General features: G+C 37.0%; 1 protein-coding gene and 1 pseudogene across 1 annotated transcript in view; both read right to left on the minus strand.

Annotated features, from left to right (window-relative positions):
• Nucleotides 1–16729, minus strand: part of gab2 (GRB2-associated binding protein 2) — a 123105-nt gene that overhangs the window by 5070 nt on the left and 101306 nt on the right. The window contains exons 4-9 of the mRNA XM_073817372.1: nt 11368–11942; nt 4811–4908; nt 3927–4212; nt 3679–3769; nt 405–504; nt 84–206 (exon numbers count right to left, since the gene is read on the minus strand). Coding sequence (XP_073673473.1) covers nt 84–206; nt 405–504; nt 3679–3769; nt 3927–4212; nt 4811–4908; nt 11368–11942 — 1273 coding nt within the window. The remainder of the gene's footprint in view (nt 1–83; nt 207–404; nt 505–3678; nt 3770–3926; nt 4213–4810; nt 4909–11367; nt 11943–16729) is intronic.
• Nucleotides 14145–14957, minus strand: LOC141285203 (uncharacterized; annotated as a pseudogene).

Consider the following 16729-nt stretch of genomic DNA (forward strand, 5'->3'; position numbering starts at 1 on the left):
GTGATTAACATTGTTTTATTGTATACTTTTGTTTGTCTCAAGGTGTGCATAAAGGATTAATTTTGAGCATTTGATAAACATACTTTTCTGTGTGGACCAGGGGAGCCAGGCTGAAAGTCCAGGGCCAAATAGTCCACATTACCACAATTCCTGGGCGCAGGACTGCTGGTACCACTCATCGCTGGGGAGGTAGACACTGGGTTTTGCTGCACAAAAATAAACATGTTTTTTGAGAATTTGCTGACTGAAATGAGTCTCAATCTCAAATCTCAATGAGTGATATATGTATAGAAATGTAGTCTGTAGTTGAGAAACTTTGTAATTATCAACAAGGTTGGGGTGCTATTCCCAAAGAACATTTAAGCCTTTTCATCACATTGTGAAACATGACTTCTTGCCCTCACCATTGCCACATAATTCTCCTCACTGTCTGCAGAATCAGTGCTGGTGATGCTCTGGGTTGAAATGGGCCGACAGGGCTGCGACGAGATGGAGTTCACAGGCCTGTAAAGAAAGAAAAAAATCACTTAACTTTTACTGTTGTGTAGGGCTGTCAACAATTTGAGTACTCGGTTTTAAAAATTCCTCAATTGCATTTCGCCCTTGTCAAGTAACCGGCAAAATACTGGAAGTGGCACATTCCACCGACTAGAATCCATGAAACACATTTAAAAATCATAATAAAGCATAATGCTATTGTAAATTCACAAATGCTATGATTCAATTAAATATGCGCAGTGCGATGCAGGTTTAATATAATTATTTAAATGCGTGTAGGTTACGTATGTGCGTCTCAGAATGGCTCTGTTCACAGTAAATGCTCAGTGTTGCCAAATCCGTGGTTTTCAAATGGAATTGGGCTACTTTAACACCGTTGCCGCGGATTGTTTTTTATGTCCATGGGTTGAAGCGACCCCAATAATGTGATATTTAGCCCCTGGAATGCAAATTTTACCAGGGGAACTGAGCCAAAAACGTGTATTTTACCCCCTGGAACACAATTTTTACCGGGGGGGACGCCTCTCGAAACACCATTTGGCTACTTTTGAGTAGCAGTGGCAACCCCGTAAATGCTGCTTCACACAAACTGTGTTATCATTTACCCATGTGAAGCGTCTCAAACTTTATCTCTGCATATTGCAGTGAGCTTGGGTTTATTATAACATTCATCTGGGAACGCAACATGCACCATTTCATCAGATTTGTAAGGTAAATCATTTATAAACCTACGCAAACACAGGAGAATACATCAATATCTTTCTCAACATACTAACTGCTCATCACAATTTAAAAATGTAAGCTCAAACCCTCACTCTGAGTTTACAAATTTTGATGTCCACATATTCAAGAAATTATAGTGGCTGTACCATTTCTGTTATAAAGATGTGGCCAAATATTAAAAGATTAAAGTGTACATTTGAATAAATGTTGTTTAATCAATATTAAACAAGGATTAGATCACGCTGTAGAGTTTAAAAACAATTGTCAGGCCTTTGGCATCCTTTGCAGACATTTGTTCTATTGTGTAAATGTACGTTGGCATTGTTGTTTATAATAAATTATGTATTTTAACAGTTTTGTTCAAAAAACGACAAGATTACTTACTTTTGATACTTTATTTGAACTTATTATTATAGCGGTGACGAAAAAAATTACTTGATCCTCTGTTGATTTTGTATGTTTGCCCACTGACAAAGAAATGATCAGTCTATAATTTTAATGGTAGGTTTATTTTAATAGTGAGAGACAGAATAACAACAAAAAAATCTGGAAAAAAATGCATTTCAGAAAAGTTATAAATTAATTTGCATTTTAATGAGTGAAATAAGTATTTGACCCCTTCGCATGACAATTCTTGGTGGCAAAACCCTTTTTGGCAATCACAGAGTTTAGATATTTCTTGTTGTTGGCCATCAGGTTTGCACACATCTCAGGAGGCATTTTGTTCCACTCCTCTTGGCAGACTCTCTCCAAGTCATTAAAGATTCAAGCCACTGCACGGCCCATTTTTAATGCCCTGGCTGAGGGAAGGAGGTTGTCATCCAAGATTTGATGGTACATGGCCCTGTCCATCATCCCTTTGATGCGGTGCAGTTGTCCTGTCTTGCAGAAAAACACCCCCAAAGCATAATGTTTCCACCTCCATGTTTGATGGTGGTGATGGTGTTCTTGGGGTCATAGGCAGCATTCCTTCTCATCCAAACACTGTGAGTTGAGTTGATGCCAAAGAGCTCGATTTTGGTCTTATCTGTAGTGTGTTACCAATTGTTTTCTTGGTGACTATGGTTCCAGCTGCCTTAAGATCATTGACAAGATCCTCCCGTGTAGTTCTGGGCTGATTCCTCGCCGTTCTCATGATTATTGAAACTCTACAAGGTGAGATCTTGCATGGAGCCCCAAACCGAGGAAGATTGACAGTAATTTTGTGTTTCTTTTATTTGCGAATAATCGCACCAACTGTTGTCACCTTCTCATCAGCTGCTTGGCGATGGTCTTGTAGCCCATTCCAGCCTTGTGTAGGTCTACAATCTTGTCTCTGACATTCTTGGACAGCTCTTTGTTCTTGGCCATGGTGGAGAATTTGGAATCTGATTGATTGCTTCTGTGGACAGGTGTCTTTTATACAGGTAACAAACTGAGATTAGGAACATTGCCTTTAGAAGAGTGCTCCTAATCTCAGTTTGTTACCTGTATAAAAGACACCTGGGAGCCAGAAATCTTGCTGATTGATAAGAGAACAAATACTTATTTCACTCATTAAAATGCAAATCAATTTATAACTTTTTTGAAGTGTGTTTTTCTGGAATTTTTTTGTTGTTATTCTGTCTCTCACTGTTCAAATAAACCTACTATTTTCCCCTAGTAATTTTAAAGGATATTGTTTGTTTAGGTCTGTTTTTATTACTACAAAAAATTGACTATAATTATCCGATCACTCGAATCGGCAGAATAATGGGCAGATTACTTGATTACCAAAATAATTGTTAGTGACAGCCCCACTGTGGTGGTATATAACTTGTCTCAACCAAGACCGCAGAACGCCCATTCTAAATTGCTAAACATGCAAAGTCAGAAGTCTAAATCTGATTGGATGACTTCTACAGGATTTACAGGAACTGTGTCTTTAAGAGTCTTCCAGCAAAACCGTATTCGCAAACACTGACACGGAGTGCTGACGAAGACCTACGGGTCAAAATGTTATTGTTGTAGCAATAAAATATTTTTCTGTGGAGCAGTAGCTACCAGTGTGCAGACATTACACTTGTGTCCTTTGCTAATTTTTTTGTCTTGCACCTGGGCCCTGATTTTCTAATAAATTTTAGATTAATTTTTTTTTAATTTTTAGATTAAATTACAATTCAAACTCTTTTCATGCAGACTGTTGTGGCACTATTTGCTTTAAAAAAAATTTAATGGCTTGTCTTGATGGAATGACATATAGTTGGTTGCAAGTCACTCTGTTACCTGCTCCTAAACATGATGCTGAATAAAACAAACTTTGATTAATTTACTTATAAGTCAGTTAGACAGTCTCTCCCTGTCTAGGTCCTTGTCTATAGAACCAAGACCTTATGTTGTCAGGAAAATATGTGGCTATGGTGTTAACACATAATTGTAATTTTACTTTATTACTGTAATTATGAATAATAACACTGCAAAATTGAGAGACCCACTCACGTTGGTCTGATCCAAGACATGGTGATGGGGCTCTTAAAGGGAAGTTCATCAATGATGCCATTGTTCCTTAAGTCAAGAGGTGTTGGTTTTGCTGCAAACCAAGAGAAGCAATCATCTTGTTTTGTGTGTAAAAGAATTGTGGCATAGAAATTTGAATAATTAATCAATCTGTTCTTCTAATCTTTAATGTTCAGAATGTTCAACAAAGACAGAAGATAAACATGAGAAGTTGTGTTAATGCCGCTAACCTGTCCGGTTTGGTTTAAGGTTGCGGTTGATCGGTGGCGGTGTGACGTCACTGAGTCGTCCAGGTCGAAGACATAGCGATGCCGTACTGCCCTTCCTGGCCGGCAACGTCGCTGAAAATCCTGGGAAATCAAAATGGTGAGGACCTGGGCTCATGGGAATATAATTATTTTTAGGACTGTCAGCAAGGGCGGCACTGAGAGGGGAGGAGGACGAGCCGGGATTCATGGGTACATAGTTATCCTCAGAGCCGGCACTATCGGAGCGGGTCAATGGGGCTTTAGTTCTCTGTAAAAGAAAAAAGAACAATTCAGCTTACACAGTTTCCAGATCAGTGGTGGAAACCACTGTGACACACACCATTTGTTCTTGTGTAGTTTGAATAGACTTGTTATTGTCAGTTTGTGACTCTGTGAGTTATGAGGTCACTGTCAGGAAATGGTGCCATTTGTGTCTTTATGACTTACTACGGATATAATTAACAGGATACTGAACTAATCACATTATTTGGTAGATGTGACTCTTAGTCACATTTAGTGTGTAATGCTAAAGTCATTTTAGAGTTAAATGTAATTGCAATTAATGTAATGGTTACACAGAAATTATTTCAATACAAAATATATATTAAAAATTGTATTTAAATTGACTAGCTGCCACAAAGCACTGACTGTTTGTACATTATTAGACATTCACTGCCCTTCAACCCTATAACAGTCTACCCCAAAACATTTTAAATGTCATATAGTTCCCCCATGGGTCTATGGTGCTTATAGCCCTGGTACTTTCAGATGAAAGTTCAGCAGTAACCTTTTTATAAATATGGCACAAATGGCACCATTTTCTTGTGAATAACCCTTAGATGTAGATGTTATAGAAGCTGCTTTACCAAGTATGAGCTGAAGCCATCATTTACAGACTCCACTGACTGACCAGAATTGTTGAAATAGACTGGCCTTTGGTGACTGCTGGTCTCAAAAGACGAACCTAAAACGCATTAGAGGGTATAAGGAAGAAAAAAGAAATCAATTTAAAAACAGGAGTTCAGAGAAAACGTCTACCTTAAGCCAAGATCACAATCAAAGGCAAAATCATAAGACACATGAGCTGTTCATTCTGTATAGATCAGACCGGATTTGTAAGTGGTCCAGCTTTTATTCCTAAACACTTTCACACAAAGGCATTACACATGTGGCCGTTTTCTTCATATTCCACATATTACCTCTTCTGGAAACATGGCTACTCTGCACAGGTGTGGGAATCAGGCAAGGATGGTCAAAAGGTCACTTCCTGTTTCTGCAGGCATGCTAGTCTGGCCTTGCTGAACGCAAACCACTAGGAAATCACTGAATTGTGTCTGCTGTTTTTTTTTCACTGCTTATCAGGCCGGAACAAGCCATTCTGGGGCTGCCTGCATGGCTTGAATTTCATTAGCCTCCTAGCAGAGCAGAGCAGAGCAAACCTTGACCAGATTGCCTCTTGGTTTCAAATCAGACATACAGTACACATTCAGAAAAGAAACAGAACGAAAGATAGCGGAAAGGTATATAGAAAAAAATAATAGTAATTGAGCTGAAATTAGATGGCTGATAAGTGTGGAGAGGTGAATCATTTGGTAATAACACTGATCTACAACCTTTATGTAATGAGTTCATTAAGCTTAAAAGATTTCCTGACAATTTACTCACCCCTGTGTCATCCAAGATGTCTTTCTTTCATCAGTCAAAAAGAGAAATTAAGGTTTTTGAGGAAAACATTCCAGGATTTTTCTCCATATAGTGGACTTCAATGGTGGCCAACGGTTGAAGGTCCAAATTGCAGTTTTAGTGCAGCTTCAAAGGGCTCTACACGATCCTAGCCAAGGAATAAGGGTCTTACTTAGCTAGATTATCAGTTGTTTTCTAAAAAAATAAAAATGTATATACTTTTTAACCACAAATGCTCGTCTTGCACTAGTTTGACCTCACGCATTATGAACGCATGACGTGCAAATAAAGTCAAACGTCCTTTACAAAAAAGATTAAACACCAATGTCGGATGACTTTGAAGTTGGAGAAGAATGCATGTGACTTTTCCAATGTTATTACACAATGTGTGAAGTTGTGGACGCGCATCACAGAGCAAATTCAAGCATTTGTGGTTAAAAGCAGACAAGGATTTGTGGCTAAAAAGTATATAAAAAATTATTATTATTATTTTTTTTAGAAAATGACTGATCGTTTTGCTAGATAAGACCCTTATTCCTCGGCTGGGATCTTGTAGAGCCCTTTGAAGCTGCTTTGAAACTGCAGTTTGGACCTTAAAACCATTGGCCACTTTTAAAGTCCACTTTATGGAGAAAAATCCTGGAATGTTTTCCTCAAAAACCTTAATTTCTTTTCGACTGAAGAAAGAAACACACAAACACCTTACAGTTTTTCTCAATTGCTAAAACACTAAACCCTAATGTCTGAACCAAATGCTCAGTTGCCTGAACCCATTGATTGAATCAATCACTCTTTTGGCAAAACCATAAGCACTTTTCACCTGTTTAGACACAACTTGCCAACACATTTTCATTGTGATGCACCCGTGCTGCATAAAGGTGAGCACAGGTGACAAAAGTCAAACACAATTAAAGCACAGGTTTCACCACTTGAACACAACAACTCAAAACTGATCACACTTGTGGCTAATGATGTGAGGGAACATATAGGCTACAGTAAGCCAGTTCAGAGAACACTGGTTTGTGAGGCCTGAGAGGAAGAGTTCGTGTGAGAGGTGGTCGAGGTGGTCAGCGAAGACAAAGAACAGTAATATCTGATGAAATCCAAACATCAGTAGATTCACTGTGTCCACCATAATCCGAAGATTTAGAGAAGAGAACAGGTAATTACCATTTTTTGACATTATAGTCAAATAATTATTTTCTCACATTCACTTGCATTGACGATTTTTCAATCTAGAGGTCCAGTGGGGTTTTATGGATGGGCGGGATTTACCAGCTCTATAGTATGTCATACAGTAATTGCTGTCAACATTTACATACTGTCCTATAATGTCAAAAAATGGTAATTACCTGTTCTCTTCTCTAAATCTTCGGATTATGGTGGACACAGTGAATCTACTGATGTTTGGTTGTACCCTTTGTCCAGCCTCCCTCATGCTCATACCATGGACAAGAACATGGTCAATCACAGTAGCTCTGATTTCATCAGATATTACTGTTCTTTGTCTTCGCTGACCACCTCGACCACCTCGACCTCCTCTCACACAAACTCTTCCCATCTATGTTGTTGCCTGGCCAGACAAAATGTGGCCTGTGATGTGGATGAAGTCCTGTGGCCTGACCCAGTACGGAGACATGATGCTGAGGCTGAGTATTGCACTTATTTGTATATTTTTGTACTTTATTTTTACATGGGCTTACTGTTCACAAGTGGCAAACGCATAGGATTTCTGTTTGTTTTTACAAGTGCTACGTGTAAATGCACAATATTCCTGTTTTGTCTTTTTGTACAAGTGCTAAATGCACAGGTTTTCTTTGTTTTGCAACATGCATTTAGCCTACAGTGAACAATAAACATTTATTTCTCCAGCTTCATGTCCTGAGCATTGTGTTTTCAATTTTTCTACGTAGTGTTTAGTGACTGTTCAGTAGTGTTTTTAATTTTGATTGACTCGGGGCACGATTTGACAACATAGTTCAGTTTTGAGCACAGATTGAACTGTTTTGAGGTGAAAGTTTGGTTTTGCAAGAAGAGTCTGAGATTTTGTGAATGTAGCTTGAAAATTGGGTTTTGTGTTCACAGTTTAGAGAAAAGGAGAGCAGCTTTCAAGAAATGTGTCTTAGCAATCGAGAAAAACTGTAATGACATGGGGGTGAGTAAATTATCAAGAAATTTTAAAAATGGAAGTTAACTATTTCTTTAAGTAGCATTTGAGAAGAGGAAAGACCAAAAAAGACCAGATGAGAGGAGAGGAGAGAAATCAATTAGAGAGAAAAAAACAAGGTGAGAGAAAATGAGCAAAGATGAGACTTTAAAAAAAGGCTAAATTAGTAGAGCAAAGAGAAGAGACAAGACAACATGGACCCAAAAAAAAAACCCAAAAAAGAAGAATAAAATAAACACAAAATGGAGAGACAAGAGGAGAGGAAAGGAGAGACAAGAGTCTCTCTTCTCATCTTGCTTCTTTTTTCTTGTTTCATTTTCATTTCTTCTCATTTTGTCTAAAGTATCACAAAACAAAAAAGTGGAGGTAAGAAAACAAAATGAGGCAACCAGACAAAATGAGAGGAGAGGAAAGAAGATGAAAATGAGACAAAAGAAAAAAGGAGAGACAATAAGAGACAGTGAGACAAGACCAGATTTAAACAAACAGACAAAAATAAGAACAGAAAGAGACAGGTGAGACCAAATGAGAGGAGAGACCACAGGAGAAAAGACAAGAGACAAGAGGAGACAAGATGTTAAAAAACAAAAATAGAAAAGATGAGAACAAACAAGAGACAAATCCAAAATAAAAAGACAAAATTGCGAAAATATACTAGAAGAAACAAGAGAAAGAGAGGAGAGGAAACCAGGAGAAAACAGAAAAGGAGAGAGGAGACCAGATGAGAGAAGGGACAAAGCGAGAGGAAAGGAAAGAAAAGACAAGATGAGAATGAGACTCATGGAGACAAGAGGAGAAACAAGAAAAAACCAACAGGAGAGGAGAAACGAGGGGAAATAAGAAAAAAAAGGAGAGATGAGATACGACAAAATAATACAAGAATGAGATACAGTAAGATTAAAATAAAGAGATAAAATAAAAGGAGAGACCACAGAAAGAGGAGACAAGAGACAAGAAAAAAACAAAAAGAAACAGACAAAATGAGAAAAGATACTAGAAAAGAAGAGAGGAGAGAAATTAAAAAAACAAGATTAGGGAAAATGAGCGAAAATTAGACTAAAATAAACAGGACAACAAGGGAAAGGTTGGAGATGAGAACGAATTGAAGAGAAAGAGGAAGGGAAAAAAAGGAGACAAGACAAGACTTTAAAATATACAAAATGAGAGTAAGACAAGAAAAAAGTATGAAAAGAACACTAAAAGAAACATACAAGATGGAGAGGCAAGAAAAAAGAGGAAAGGAAAGATGAGGAGACAAGAGTCTCGCTTTTCATCTTATTTCTTTTAGTCTTGCTTTTTCTTGTCTCATTCTCAATTCCTCTCATTTTGTCTAAAGTATCGTGTGACGAGACAAAAAAATGAAAATAAGAAAAGGCAAAATGAGATGAGAGGAAAGAAGATGAGAATAAGACAAAAAGAGAAATGGAGAGATGAGAGACAAACAGACAAAACCAAATTAGAAACAGACAAAAATTAGAAGACAGGTGAGGCAAAATCAGAGGATAGACCAGAGAAGAAATGACAAAAAAAGTGCCAAGATGAGACAAGTTAAAAGGCAAAAATGAGGCCAGATGAAAACTGAGAAGAAGAAAAGAGAGGAGACTAAAGAGAATAAGACAAGAAGTGATTGAAATTGACCAAATGAGAGGAGAGACAAAGTGAGAGGAAAGGAGAGAAAAGACAAGATGAGATGAAAGAAGATTATAACATTAGAGAGACTGAGACAAATTGAGACAAAATGAGAATGAGACAAGTGAAGACAAGTTTAAAGATGGGACAAGAGAAAACAACAGGAAAGAAGTGACAAGAGGATAAATAGAGATAAGAAAAAATAGATAAAATGAGACCAATTAAGACAAGAATGAGGAACAGTAAGAGACAATATTTAAATAAGAGATAAAATCAGAGGAGAGACCAGACAAGACAATAGGAGACAACAGACAAGACAAAAAAAGAACCAAACAAAATGAGAAAAGTTACTAGAAAAGAAGAGAGGAGAAAAGTCAGGCAGAGAGAAAAAATAAATAAGATTAATGCAAATGAGTGAAGATGAGACTATAAAATAAACAGACAAGACAACATGGGAAAAGTAGAATAGATGAAAATGAATTGAGAGGACAAAGGAAATAGACAAAAAAAATAGACAAAATGAGAGTGAGACAAGAAAAAAGTCTCTCTTCTCATCTTGTTTCTTTTAATCCCTTTTGTTCTTGTCTAATTCCCCTTTCCTCCCATTTTTTGATTAGTTTTGTCAACGTATGAGACAAAAAGTGGAGATAAGAGAAAACAGACAAGATGAGAGGAGAGACAAAACTAAATGAGTGGAAAGGAGAGATGATGAGAATGAGACAAAAATAGATATGGAGAGATGAGAGACAAAGAGACAAGACCAGATTTAAAAAAAAAAAAAAAGAGAAAACAGGTGAGACAAAATGAGAGGAGAGACTACAGGAGAAAAGACAAGTGACATAATGAGACAAGATGTTAAATAACAAAAAGAGAAAAGATGAGAACAAACAAGAAAAGACAAGATATGAGATAGAGATACTAGATAAAACAAGAGGAAAGAGAGGAGAAAAGATGGGAAGAGACCAGATGAAAACAGAAAAGAAGAGAGGAGACTAAAGAGAATGAGACAAGGAGAGACAAGATTAAAACAGACCAAATTAGAGGACAGACACAGCGCGAGGAAAGGGTAGAAAAGAGCACAGAGAAGAGACATTTTGTCTAAAGTATCGTCAAAGTATGAGACCAAAAAGTGGAGATAAGAGAAAACAGACAAGATGAGAGAAGAGAAAAAACAAAATAAGAGAAAAGGAGAGATGAGAGGAGACAATGAGACAAGAATTTGACAAGACCAGAATTAAATTAATGAGAAGACAGGTGAGACAAAATGAGAAGAGAGACCAGAAGAGAAAAGACAAGTGACATGATGAGACAATAAGTTAAAAGACAAAAAGAAAAAAGATGAGAACAAGAAGAGACAAGAGACAAAATATAAAGACTAAATGTGAAAAGATAGTAGATAAAACAAGGAAAGAAGAGAGAAGAAAAGATGAGGAAACCAGATGAAAACACAAAAGAAGAGAAATGAGGAGACTAAAGAAGAGATGAGAATAAAAGCGAGAGAAAAGGGGAGAAATAACAAAATGAGACTAAAGAAGAACATTAGAGAGATGGAGACAAATTGAGACAAGATGACAATGAGACAAGTACAGAAAAGATTAAAACAGACAAGTTGGGAGGAGAAACAAGATAAAACAACAGCAGAGACAAGAGAAAAAATAGAGATGCATTAAGAGACAAGATTTAAATAAAAAGAGACAATGAGAGGAGAGACCAAAGGAGACAACAGACAATTTTAACAATGTCCTTACTACCTTTCTGGGCCTTAAACATGTAAATTGTGTTGCAGTCTATGCAAGCTCAAAGAGCTCTCGGATTTCATCAAAAAAATCTCAATGAACAAAGGTCTTACAAGTTTGTAACAACATGAGCGTGAATAATTATTGACTAAAGTTTCATTTTTGGTTAAACTATCCCTTTAAAATAAAGTTTATGTGAGTGTATTACCTCTGTGAAGCTTGATGTTCTCCACCGCCGGCAGTGTGTTCCTCCTGGGGATGACGGACACTGTGGCGACCTCTCCATTTTGAGCCCCCACGGACAGCGGGCTGCCCCACCGTGTCTCTGAACCCTGGCTGGGTTTAGGAGGTCTGGGAGGAGGCGCATTTGTGGAGTCAGCACTGGACGGCATAAGGGCATTGTGGTTCTTATCAAACGTGCGTGGGATCTGGTAGACAGAGCCAGGAATGCTGGGTAAATCATAGTTATCGAGAGCCCGCTGCTCATTTGTTTGGGGGGCTGCTAGAGTGTTATTAGGGGTCTTATAGGTGTAGACATCATCTGAGTCAAGCTCTGATGCTCCTTCTGAGCTGTAACCCCTGGGCAGAACATAGCAAGCGTCACGCGTGTCAGTCCGCAAAGAGGGCTGCTGATTCTTGCCGGGTTTGGGAAGGCTGTAGAAACCGTGAAGCTGGGCGCCCATGCCGTTCAAACAGTGAGAGAAACCATGAGTGAGTCTTTGAACCGCAGAGTCACTGCCCACCAGAAGACTGCTGCGCGAGGCCTGCGAGAAACTCGCGCTCCTTTGGGAACAAAATGACATTGTTAGTTATTTATTAGTTTATGATCACTGATTTTCTCACAGAGACATTACTAAAATAAATAAATAATCTAATCTAAACAACAGCCAAAGTATTAGTCTTTGCTATAAATAATACTAATCAGTCATGCAAATGCTGACAAGGCAAACTATATATAACATAGAACTGACCACAGGTTTAACCACAATATTGTCCTTGTCTCTTGCTCTATTAAAATAATTGATTCTTTTTGTTAAAGACTTTGTCTAGTTTTTCAGAGTGCGAACCATCTACAGTCTCTTCTACACTTTATTGGTTTTTACGCACCTGGACTTACAATTAGCCTTCATTAGAGCGCAACAATATTTCTTTGCCTTTTAACCACAATATAAAATCTGTATCAAAATCTCACAAATTGATAAAAGATGTAATCTAAAAGGTCACATGACCTCATGTTTGTGTGGCATTCAGTTATTAGTTTGGGCAGAAATTATTATTATTATTATTATTTTTTTTTAATTTACTTACAACTTATTAATTACACTAGAAATGGAAGGTTGTTAAATGCTTGACATTGTGGGATACAATTTTGCATGCAATGTGCTCTATATAGTGCATATTTTGTCAAATTCAATGCAGCATTTGCATAATGTGCACAATATTAATACTCTATACTACATAAAAAAGTAAGTAGTATTTTGATATACTAGCCAGTATATATCGTTTTTTTTTTACAATAATTTACATATTATTTTGATATGTATTAATATTTTGAATTAGATTATATTTATATTTTTGTTTTGCATTGTAATTTTATGTTTTTGCCTTTTTTTAGATTCAGCTTATTATTACTTAAACTTATTTTAATTAGTCGCCAAGACAATTTTAATTAGATTTTTTAAAGTTGTCATTCAATATTAGTATTTTATTTAAACAAAATGTAAATTATTATTATTATTATTTTTTAATAGTTGTAGTTAACAATAGCAACACTGGATGTAAGTACACACACAAAAAAACACAACAGTATTTGTGTAATGTTAGAATTCAACCACTGGGGGCAGTGGAGTTCTCTTATATAACAGACGCACCATGTCTGGCTTACAGAGTTTTTTTTCTTTTTCCTTTTTTTTTTTTGTCTGCTGTGTTACTACATGATGGTGTATGATGGAGAGTGTTTATGACACTATATTTGGTAGTGATGATGAATATCATGGGCATTCCCCTAGTAAAACTGGCATGGCTGGTACACATAGGATAAAACAGAGTTTGTTTACTTTCTGCAGGTTTAAAGTCAAATGATTGTGTGAAGAGACTTAGTTTGCGGGATGAAATAAATACTAGGCATAGTAAACCTTTCATGGCTTGATTAGCCAGAGGCATTATAACACAATTCTGTTTCATTTGGCATTATTTCACCAGGATTATAATCAAAGGAAGTGAATCAGGGAGCAATGACTGATGAGCACATCCTGTAAGTGAATCCTTCGGTAAACACTACAATACGTCACCGCCTGCTCCTGAATTTGTAGGAAGGTCTCATAGGTGTTTGTTTAAAAGGTGACAACGCTTTCGCTTATGACCTAATAACAAATAATATTCCTGGAAAGATGATCTCAAATACAAGTGACAGATGACAAGAATTAAAACCTGTATATGTCTATACTGAGTGGCATACAGTGCATCTGGAAAGTATTCACAGCGCTTCACTTTTTCCAAATTTTGTTACTGTATGTTACAGCCTTATTTCTAAATGGATTAAATTGATAGCTTTCTTCAAAATTCTACAAACAATACCCTATGATGACAATGTGAAAGAAGTTCAAATTTATTACAAATAAAAAAAAAACACGTACATAAGTATTCACAGCCTTTGGCACCAATTACAGCCTCAAGTCTTATTGAGTATGATGCTACAAGCCTGGCACACCTATTTTTGGCCAGTTTCTTCCATTCTTCTTTGCAGTACCTCTCAAGCTCCATTAGGTTGGATGGGGAGCATTGTGCACAGCCATTTCCAGATCTCTCCAGAGATGTTCAATCGGGTTCAAGTCTGGGCTCTGGCTGGGCCACTCAAGGACATCCAAAGAGTTGTTCCGTAGCCACTCCTTTGTTATCTTGGCTATGCGCTAAGGGTCGTTGTCCTGTTGAAAGATAAACCGTTACCCCAGTCTGAGCTCAAGAGTGCTCAGGAGCAGATTTTCATCAAGGATGTCTCTGTACATTGCTGCATTCATCTTTCCCACGACCCTGACCAGTATCCCAGTTCCTGATGCTGAAAAACTTCCCTATAGCATGATGCTGCCACCACCATGCTTCACTGTAGGGATGGTATTGGCCAGGTGATGAGCGGTGCCTGGTTTTCTCCAGACATGACGCTTGGCAATTAGGCCAAAGAGTTCAATTTTTGTTTGATCAGACTAGAGAATTTTGTCCTTCAGGTGCCTTATGGCAAACTCCAGGCTGTTATGTGTCTTTTACTAAGGAGTGGCTTGCGTCTGGTGGAGTGCTGCAGAGATGGTTGTTCTTCTGGAAGGTTCTCCTCTCTCCACAGAGAAATGCTGGAGCTCATTCAGAGTGACCATCAGGTTCTTGGTTACCTCCCTGACTAAGGCTCTTATTCCCCGATTGCTCAGTTTGGCTGGGCAGCCCACTCTAGGAAGAGTCCTGGTGGTTCCAAACTTTTTCCATTTACGGATGATGAAGGGCATTGTACTCATTGGGACCTTCAAAGCTGCAGAAATTATTCTGTACCCTTCCCCAGATCTGTGCCTTAATACAATCCTGTCTCGGAACCCTGGTAAAAAAAAAAAAAAAAAAAAAAAAACCCAGCTAAAACCAGCATAGGCTTGTCTTTTAGCTTGTCAGCAGGCTGGTTTTAGAGAGGTTTTGGCCACTTTCAGCATAGGCTGATTAACTGGTTTTAGCTGGTCAAACAGCCTGGTTTTAGCTGGTCAGCAGGCTGGTTTTAGAGGAGTTCTAACCACTTTCCCAGTCTGAAAGACCAGCTAAAACCATCTACTTCCAGCTTAAACCTGCTAAGACCAGCCAACCAGCTTAGGCTGGTTTTAGCTGGGGGTTTTTTCGGCAGGGAAGTCTACAGCCTTGAACTTCGTGGCTTGGTTTGAGCTCTGTCATGCACTGTTAACTGTGGGACCTTATATAGACAGGTGTGCCTTTCCAAATCATGTCCAGTCAACTGAATTTACCATAGGTGGACTCCAGTTAAGTTGTAGAAACATCTCAAGGATGATCAGTGGAAACACGATGCACCTGAGCTCAATTTTGTGTGTCATGGCAAAGACTTTGTTTTTTATTTTTAATAAATTTACAAGGATTTCAGACAAACTTCTTTCACATTGTCATTATGGGGTATTTTTTGTAGAATCTGGAAGAAAAGTAAAGAGTTTAATACATTTTGGAATAAGGCTGTAACATAAAATGTGAAAAAATTGAAGCGCTTTGAATACTTTCTGGATGTACATTGGATTTTACCCCAAATCCAAATGTTTTTTGCTAAAAATGCTTTGCTTTGAAACATTATTTTTTATTGCAATTAAGCATATTATATATCATCTCCTTACGGAAATGTGGAAAATTACATAATTAAAAAAAATAAAAACATTCCCATTACTGTAATACAGCATTTAAAACAATTCTGTCTTTAAAACGACTAGTTTGCTATGAAAGGCAATACAACAATGTATACAATTTAAATAATATAAAAAAAAATGGTAACACTTTATTGTACGGTCTCCTTGTTACTCGTCACATTTTCTTACTATAGTAATAACAATAAATTATGCATAATTACATGCAACTAACCCTATACCAAACACTTAACCTAACCGTAACCATATAGTAAGTACATGTAGTACATGTAACTATTATTACTAAGTACTTAAATATATAATTACACTGTAACAAGGACAAGTGTAACATAAAAACATTGTAGTTTATTGAAATGTATCATTATTTATTGAAATAAACATAATACTAAACATACAGCAGACTACTGACAATTGAGAAATGTAGAGGGGTGTTTAATTGTCATATAAATAATCTTGCAATGTAAAAAATAATTTAGAATCAGTCATTTATTGACAGCTGTGTGAGATTTGTGTGCATTTAACACACACTGTATTTTCTCTTTTATACGAACACCACCAAAGCATCAGCTTTGGATCCACCAACATCAGCAACTATTTTCTATCGTAATGGTTTATCAATATCCAGCATAATTTTCATTACATGATTTTTGATCTATGAGCGGTTCTCTAGAGATCATACATCAGTACGTGACAGCTCTTTATATGAAGGATGATTCGTCTCTAGAATCTTGAATAAAGAAGACACTCTCTGTATGTATAAATATGCGTGTGAGTGGAAGAATCAGATTCATCTCCCGAGGTGAATGAGTAAGCATGAGTGAGAAATTTGAGTATTTTTAACAAATGTAACCCTGGACCACAAAACCAGTCATAAAGGTCGAATTTTGAATAAATAAGCTTTTCAATGATTTGTGGTTTGTTAGGATAGGACAATATTTTGCCGAGATACAAAAAAAGAAAAAAAAAGAAAAAGAAAGCTGAGGGTGCCAAAAAATCCAAAAAGGGGAAAATCGCCTTTAAAATTGTCTAAATGAAGTTCTTAGCAATGCATATAACTAATCAAAAACTAACTTTTGATATATTTATGATAGGAAATGTACTAAATATCTTCATGAAACATAATCTTTCCTTAATACCCAAATGATTTTTGGCATTAAAGAAAAACATAATTTTATAATA

Source organism: Garra rufa, chromosome 14, assembly GCF_049309525.1.
Source record: "Garra rufa chromosome 14, GarRuf1.0, whole genome shotgun sequence".
Classification (NCBI taxonomy): Eukaryota; Metazoa; Chordata; class Actinopteri; order Cypriniformes; family Cyprinidae; genus Garra; species Garra rufa.